This window comes from Gossypium hirsutum, chromosome A05 (genome assembly GCF_007990345.1).
Source record: "Gossypium hirsutum isolate 1008001.06 chromosome A05, Gossypium_hirsutum_v2.1, whole genome shotgun sequence".
NCBI classification, from domain to species: Eukaryota; Viridiplantae; Streptophyta; class Magnoliopsida; order Malvales; family Malvaceae; genus Gossypium; species Gossypium hirsutum.
The window spans coordinates 83,266,385-83,275,569 of NC_053428.1; the positions used below are offsets into that span (position 1 = coordinate 83,266,385).

The 9,185-nt window shown below is 33.0% G+C and overlaps 1 protein-coding gene across 1 annotated transcript; it reads right to left on the bottom strand.

Annotated features, from left to right (window-relative positions):
- Positions 1-3,319: 3,319 nt before the first annotated feature.
- On the bottom strand, positions 3,320-5,237 carry LOC107957027 (transcription factor TCP20). Its single transcript, XM_016892451.2, has 2 exons — positions 3,765-5,237; positions 3,320-3,660 (listed from the first exon to the last, which is right to left on the bottom strand). Exon 1 carries the CDS (start codon positions 4,888-4,890, stop codon positions 3,988-3,990), a length of 903 nt encoding a protein of 300 aa, XP_016747940.2. The 5' UTR covers positions 4,891-5,237; the 3' UTR covers positions 3,320-3,660; positions 3,765-3,987.
- Positions 5,238-9,185: the final 3,948 nt, after the last annotated feature.

The window sequence follows — 9,185 nt, forward strand, 5'->3', positions numbered from 1 at the left end:
GGTCAAGGTTGACAAGCCTCAACAGGTCGAGGCAACAATAAATGTTTGTAGGGCTCAGGTTTGTACTGATTGTGGTAGGTGCCATCCGGGAGAGTGTTAGAGGAGGATGAGAGCATGTCTACGGTGTGGGTCTATGGAAAATCAGATTAAGGATTGTCTGCATCGGGTTGAGCAGATGTAAGCTCCATTTCAGGATCGGGTTCAGCTTAAGAGGGTAGTTCAGCAGCTTCCGAGAGGCTGGGGCCATTTTAGAGGTGGTAATGGTATGGGTTTTAGATAGAAGGCATCGAGTCAAGGTGCTAATTAGACTAATGTTAGGCAGCCTGCGTTGGTGTATGTAGCGTGTAACGACCCGAAAGTCAGTGGTGTCAGAAAGTTTGGTTTCGAAATCTCATTTCCGTAACCTGGACTCTTAAATATTATTATTAAATAATTACGGAATTATATTAGAAGCGAATTGAATTTTGGTTAGATAATTTCATTGAATTAATGTTTAATTTAAGTATAAAGACTAAATGGTAAAAGTACAATTTATTAAGGAATTATAATTATAATTAGAATTAATTATAAAAGGTTTAAATGAGAAATATACCTTAGTTAAGTGTGTATATGGCCGATTAATTAGTAATATGTATGTTTTATATTATATATATAACATTGTTAATAACTAAATAAAAAGCCATTAAAATAGAAGTATAGATAATGGGTAATAAAAAAAAACATTTCCATTCTTTTCTTCATTAAACCAAAGTAAAAAAGAAAAAAACTTAGGATTTTTAAAGTTTCAAGCTCAAATTGGTATGTTCAATTTAGTTATCTTGTAATTTTTTATGTTTTCGAAATTTTGATATCTCAAGCTAGTTGACCCATGTCGTATTTTGCGTTATTGTTAAAATTTGAGGATGTTACCTTAGTTGAATAGTTAAAGTTTTAAGGACTAATTTCATAAATTTTAAGTTATATAAGCAAAACCGTCATATTCTTCGTTAAAGTATACTAAAGTCATCTTCTCCTAAGAGCTTCCCATTTGAAATGAAATTTTCTCCGTACGAAATCCTAATTGCAAAAAGTTGATCTTGATTTTTTGCAAACTTTCTTTCAAAACCTTCTCACTCTTAGCTTAAGATGAATCCAAACATTTCAGAAACAAAATTTGGAGAATGCCATGGTAGTTGAAATCAAGTTATTCAACCTCCCATTCAAGATTAAAAAGTCAAGCAAGAGACAAACTTTTGAAAATTTTAGCTTGTATAAATTTCGGAAAATTTTGAAAAAATTAGAGTTTTAAAAAATTTGATGAAATTTTGAGTTAAAAGTTGCAACCTCAAACTTATTACTGCTTTGTTATTCAAATTTCCTCTAAGAAAAAATCTCAAGCAATGAAATTAAAATTTTAAAGTTAAACTTATTTTTTTTAGGTTTAATTATTTTTTAAATTTAATTTATTTATTTTTATTTATATTTTCACGTAATGTTATATTATCCATGTGGGATAAATGATTTGAAAAAAAATCTACGTGTCAATTTTTCATTGGTTGGTTTAGCATTTACTAAGGATATACACATATTGATAGTTTAGGTAGTACATTCAACATTTTCGAAGTAGAAGTGCTATTGGACATTTTATGAAAGTACATGAACCAAATAATACATAAATTGATAGTTTAGATACCATATTGGACATTTTTAAAGTGCAAGTAACATTGAATATTTTATGAAAGTATAAGTGCCAAATGTGATATTATCCCTATTATAATCCTGAAAAGCCGACCGTGATCATCGCGAAAATTCTATAGAAGTTTAGTCTATTGGTGTGTAATTCATTTCATTTTATTTTAGCCTAAGAATTCACGGTTTATGCAAAGCACACACTAGGATAGGATAAGAAAGGAAAGGTGTACAAAGAAACATATATAAATATATAAAGGCAGAATCTAAGAAATGGTCGCTATAGCTATAGATTCAGATCATCTAGAATTGAAGGTGCAGAAAAGGTTGAGGTTCATGGCTACCAGCTGTAGAAGTGGACTTCATTATCATATTCCCTTTTGTCTTTGCGGGATGATTCGAGTGGGCGTTCCAATTCAACACCAAAGCTTAATTGGGCTTTCTTTGTAATTAATTGCCTGCTACTTGAACTCCCCCTACTACCCATTTCTTTCTTCACCTTCAATAAAAACAGGGGACTTCAATTAATGCATGCCCTTATCCTCCTCCTCCTACACCTTTCTCAAATCATTTTCATACTTTATGCAGCAATGCTTAGTTTTGGATTTAGTTGTTCTTTAAAATATAAATCAAATGGATGTTGTTGTCATCGTATTCCTCCATCTACCCTCAACATCAGCAGGTGGATATCATGCAATCAAAATGCTCAGCTTAAATATAATACACACCATGTTGTTTAGAACACAAATTTAATCAGATTTGTTCAATGAATTGCTTCACATCATGTAGTTTTGTAGCTGTTGGTTCTTTTTTTTACAATGAAATTGACACCTTGAAGCAACATTAAGTGAGGCTGAGATGCTCAGTGACTTAAAAAGGGCCAGGCAGGGATTCAAAAGATTTAGATTCCTATGGTCATGCTATAGTCAACCTGAAAGGCTGCCATATAGGACTAGGAGTAAGTGACAATAAATACAGTATGGAAAATCCAACAGGAACATAAATACACTCTACAAAAACACCATATGAGGGCAAAAGCTTCAATCCAATTACAGAACTAGTAGAAGACAAAGTTAACCTGAAATGTCTATTTCAGTACACATTAAACCTGCAAGCTCTAGACTTGTTAGGACCACGGTAATTTTATCTCATGGGTATATATAGTCATTCTCATTTCTTGCACTATTTCCTTAAAGCTTTACTCTTACAGTATTTTTTTTGATAAAAGTCCCACCAAGTATTTTATAGAAAATTTTATCAAATATGTTAACTTTGTAAAAAAAAGTGGTTTTATATCAGCTTTATATCAAGGTTAATTTTCCACAACCACTAAATTGTTTCTTTAAAAACATTGTACCTGGAGCAAGAGTTTACTAAGAGCGCAGTTTAGAAAAGTTACTTAGGCAATTTGGTGATAGCACATCCAAGGAAGATATAAACAGTTAATAACACATCCTATGATACATGAATGCTAAGCCAAGTCTCTTTATATGTCAAGCTCAAGCGGTGGGTGGATACAAGTTCCTTAAACAAAAAATGAACCTATGGTAATTTAGGATGTTAGAGAGAAATATATGGTGTTCAACAAAAGGACTATCACTAAAGAGCTTTCCAAACAAGGTAAGATCATTGCAAAGGAGCGACTTTCAAGTGATGACAAAAGAACTAGATTCTTATATGATAGATGACATGCTATAGCAGGAAACATGCTTGGTCTGGCAGCCAGAGCCCACGGTGTAATCAATAATTAGCCCTTTATGTGCAAGAATATATTCTTTTAGAGAAACAAGAAATCTTACTTCATCTAACAAGAAACTGGACATGTATTACTGTGAATTCCTATTTTTAATTTCACAAACAAACCGTTGCCAATCTATCCACACGTAGTGAAGAAGAAAACAATTAGATTTGCCTTGCATCACAATCAACACACCCTGGATCAAACAAGAAGTTGAGCCCAAATCCAAGCTACTGAGATGCGCAAAGCTCCACCTGCACACTCCACAGTAAAATAGTTTAGCACAAAAGAATTAGTACTTCTCTGAAGAATTCGGAGGATGCAAGTTCAACAGAAGGCATGAATCAAGAGAAACAACCTCTGTAATGGAAACTTGGGTGAAGCAGTGCAGAAAGAAAGAAGCCACTCAATCTATTCCCCATAGATTTCTGAGAGGAAAAGTATCCATTTCTCTCACACTTGTTATTTTTTTTTTTTGGTTTTCCCCATTATACAATACTGAACCATTACAAGAAAAAACAAAGCCATCCTGTGTCTCAGGAATCCTACTCTTTTTCATCTTGCTCTCAAAGTTTAAAACTTTACTGGCCCGATCCTTGGGAGTCATCCTTAGCAGGGGTTTGTTGCTGGTGCTGATGCTGATGTTGGGGTTGCATCCGAGCTTGCTCCATCTGCTGATAAATCTGGTCCAAAGCATGAGGATTTAAGACCCCAATATGACCATCTTGAGATAACCCAAGTTCCAAACCCGGGAGCTGCTGATTAGCTCCGCCCAAGATTGAGGTGAAACTTATCTGACCCATGTTACTAGCTGGCAAGTCAAAACCTGGAAACCCAAGCTTTTGCAGATAATTGGAACTATCACTGCCAAAATTTGTTGTAGACGGACCAGATGATGACTGAAACCCAAAACCACTGACTGGTGGCCATAACCCGGTCGCCACATGATGGGGTCTTCCCAAATTGCCACCAACCATTGTCCAACTGGTCCTACTGCTCCCTGATCCTATACTGGACCCCCCTAAATCTTCCATCTTTTGGTGCAACCCTGCTGATAGAGAGGCCCCTGGCTGTGAAACTGAGCCCCAAGCTGCAGCCAAAGCTGATGCTGGAATTGTTCCGCTCCCAGTGGCGGCAATTATTGATGGTTCAGCTTGTTGTAACAGCCACTGTATTGTTTCCCCATCAGACTTGTGACCCAATTCCCTGGTCAACTGAAAGATTCTAGCAGCACATAAAGCAGGCATCCTTATCCTTCTACCTCTTCCTTCAACTTTGGTGTGCCTGTCTTTGTTAGAACTTCTCTTTGGGGCCAACTGTTGCTTCTTCCCTTCTCCTTTATCTGCAACCACAATCTGGAAATCCTTGATTTCTGCTTCTTTATTCTCTCCCATGTTTTGAGGCCGTTGCTGTTGGGGTTGGGGTGGCAGGCTCAACAAGTTGGCTACTTCCTCTGGAGGCTGCTTGGCGCCCTTGGGATCCATAAACAGGTAAAAAATGGGTGGGGGGTGTGGGGGCAAATTAAAAGAACAAAAAAAAAAAAAAATATATATATATATATATATATATAAAGAGGAGTCCTCTTTGATTGAAGAAGGTGACCTGAAAAGTCCTAGACTTTGATGACTTTTCACTGTTCTCTGACAAGGAATGTGAAGACAAACTATGATAATTATAATATTGAAATCCCAAAGCCCACACTCCCGAAATGTCAAAATTTTTATTCTTGGTTTTCACAAGATGTCATTTTTCTTTCTTTTCTCTCTCCATGGCTCATGTATGAATGCATGAGCCTTTCCTTTCTTCGTCACTTCCCCTTTTTCTCACTGCAGTGAAGGGGGCTTTTGACTAACATTTCTGATATGATAGCTACTTGAACTGCCATTTTCACCTGAAGACACTAATTCGCACAGAATATATCATTTACAATAATTATTATTATAAATTACAATTTCAAAATTATAAATAAGATATTCACGCATCCCCATATAACCATATGTAATATCCATAGATTGATGGATTTCTTCCATTTCTCTTCATCACACCTTCACCCTACATTATAATAAAAGCAATATAATAAGGGTAAATTTTTATTTATTTTATAAATAATTTTAAAATTTTATATTTATTTTTTAAAATATTTATTTTTGAATGTTTCATTATATTTTTACACGATACTTGTCAATCACTTGTTTAGTAACGAAGCTAGAACAATTTTTTAGGGGCAAAATAATTTTAATTTTTTATAGTCTATATATTTATAATTTTTAAAAAATTAAATCGAATTTTTATAATTTTAGAGAGTAAAAGTGTAATTTTACCTTTATTAATTTAAAATTTTTTAAAAAAATTAGAAGGCCTAAATAATAATTTTTTATTTTAAGAGGACGGGACCTATGCCAGCCCCGAGATTCGCCTCTGCACCTATTTGTGAAGTTTTAAAACTCAATAGTATATTAAATAATTTTTATATAATATGGATAATTAATTTTAATAATATCTATGTGGTATTATAAAATAAATAAAATAAATAATGATTTAATGATATCACGTTTACATGGTTAAAACTAATTATCTATGTATTTATTATTAATATGAATTTTAAAATATAAATCAATATAATAATATCAATAAAAAGGAATGTAATATTTTTTTTTATTTTAATTTTTCTATAACAATTTAAACTTGAATTATTTAAAATATAAATATTATATTTTTAAAGAAATAAATATTATATTTCAATCAAAATAATGATTATGATTTTTTTTGGTATAACTACATGTGTTTTGATTTATTTTACAGTGAGATTAATCTTGATCGGGCAAAGTGATATTCAAGTAAAGCCTTCTCAAGGATATCGACTCCAAAATTCGAATTTAGTCCACTTCTTCCAACCACTTATTGATTTTATAATTATGTAATTAATTTGTTATAAAATATTATTATTTACTTCTATACTATATATTAGTTGAGAATTAATTATGACTTAGCATATTAAGAAAAATTTAAATCTAAAATGTATAACTTAGTAAATTAACTTATTATTTTTTATATTATAAAGCTTGAAGTATAATTTCACTTTGATAATATAAAAAATAATTTATTCATATACTGTCAATAATGTACTATTATAACATCTTTTCTACTATTTTTTAGCTACTATTAGTATTACTACTTCTATAAATCATTTATTGATATGTTATTATCATATAGTTATAAAGTTTATTGAATGTATTAGACACTCCCAAACACATGGAAGTACCAATTACTAACTTCCCTCCTCTACACATCTCATAAGGTGTCATTTTAGTCTTTGGCCTCTACAAGACTATTAATCATATGGTAAGTTATATCAATAGCTTCTACCTAAAACCTGTGAGAAATTCCCATGGCACTTAGCATAACACGAGCAATATCCTAAATTGTCCTATTGTTACTCTTAATAATCTCGTTCTGTTATGGAGTTTTTGGACCAAAAAACTCATGTTGAATGTCGTATTGTCAAAAATATATGAGAATTATTCATTCTCAAATTCCTCTACTTGGTCATGCATCCTAACAATTTTCCCAATAAGATAACAATTTTCATTCTCAGCTTTTTTACACAGTTTCTTGAAGGCATCAGATGTGTTGAACTTTTCACACAAGAATCTTACCTATGTAAACATGGAATAGTCATCTACACTTACAAGAACATATCTTTTACATCCTAAGCTTTAAATCTTCATTGACCCTATCAAATTCATTTATAGAAGCTTTAAAGGTTCAATTGTTTGAATCAATTATAATTGGGAAGTGACTCACACTATTACTTCCTCTTTAAGCACTCACCACACATATTTGGAATTACTCCCTCTAACTTTGGTAGTCCTTTAAAAAGATTATATATTATCAATCTTTGTAATCCTTTGAAATGTACATGGCCTATTACCTCATGCCATAACTCAATATTTGAAAACCTATTTTGATTATAAGTGAGTGGTTTCATCATCCTATAACAATTGTAGATTGATTTGTAACTTATCTTACTTGTCAATCACTTTGCAACTCTTCCTGATAAAATTTACCAACATACCCTAGTCATAAACTTGGGATATCTCGCTTAGCTTTTAATCCCTCCACAAGGAACTCATTTTGAATTTCTATTATTCCTCCTATGTTAAGCATATCTTTGCAAAGTATCTTGCCCTTTTTTCCATCACTGAAGGTGTAACAGCCTGATTTTGGGCTCAGTCGGAATGGTGGTTTTGAGACCACCAATTCGAAGTCAAAAAAATTATTTTATTATTATTTTAGAGTTATAGCATGTTTATATTAGTGCATGAAAAATTTGGTGAAGTAATTTTAGGGATTTCATGCTGAATTACAAAAAAGGACTAAATCGCATATGGTGCAACAGTCTTGATTTGATAGCTAAGGGTGTTAAATTGCCATGAAACTAAAATTTGGGGTCTTTAAAGGGAAATTAGACCCTTTAGAGAGGCTTGGCCGACCATAAGACAAAGAAAATAAAATAGTCAAAGTGTTAGGTATTTGATGACCTAATGTGTGATAAAATAATACCCTAAAGCCTAGCCTTCAGCCTAGCTTTCATCTTATTCATTCATCCTTTCTTCTTGATCGAAAATATCAGCCATAGGAGGGTTTTGGAAGCTTGAAAAATTTCATCCACTTAATCTCCCTACAAGTAAGTGGTTTTGATGACTTTTCTTTATAATTTTTGTATTTTTGAAACCCTTGTAGCATGAACTTTCAAATGAGGGGACTATTTTGCAAAATGGTTAAAAGTCTAGGGTTTTACCATGAGTGTGTTCATGTTGTTTTTTGAAATTTTATGGAATAAAATGAATCATGGTTGTGAAATAAACAACTTTTGTGAAGGGACTTCTCATGAAAGCCCTAATAGGACCATTTTGTACAGTTTGTAAAATAGATAATAATGTTGTGAAATATTGGAAATTTGGGGTTGTCATAAGAGTAATAAATGGTTGGTTAGGCTTGGTTAAGGAGAAAATATGATAAAAATCGAGTTTCGGGTCTAAGGGTAAAATGGTTATTTTGTGAAAGTCTAAGAGCAAAATGGTCATTTTGCCCCATTATACATTGTTGAGTACCTAGATTGATAAAATGATTAAATTTTTGAATTTTTATCATTATAGGTCAAGAATTACAAAATCCAAACCTAGACCGGGGGAAGGCTAAGCAAGTAGACTAAAATCGACTAGTCGCCTATATTTTGTAATTCGAGGTAAGTTGTGTGTAAATAATGCAACTATATTGTTATCATGTATGAATGGATGAATTTTTATAGGATAAATTATTTGATTGTGGAAATGACTAAGCATGATGAGAATTGAAGTAGTAGAACCCTCGGTTGAGCCTTAGGAATCTTCAGATATTCATGCCATGACACTTGGGTCATTTGTGTTTTAGTGTAAGACATGTCTGGGACATGCATCGGTATTGAGACGAGAGCTAGTGTAAGGCATGTCTAGGACATGCATTGGCCTTGCGAGATACAAGCTAGTGTAAGACCTGTTTGGGACATGGCGTCAGCTTGTTTTGTGTCAGTGTAAGACCTGTTTGGGACATGACGTCAGCTTGTTTTATGTCAGTGTAAGACCTGTTTGGGACATGGCATCGACACCGATAGATGAGAGCCAATGTAAGACCATGTTTGGGATATGGCGTCAGCATCTTAACCCATGTTAGGGCTATTGAGTATCCGGTAGTATTCCTAATGGTTCAATAAAAGGTTTATGATTTATATCGAAATGAG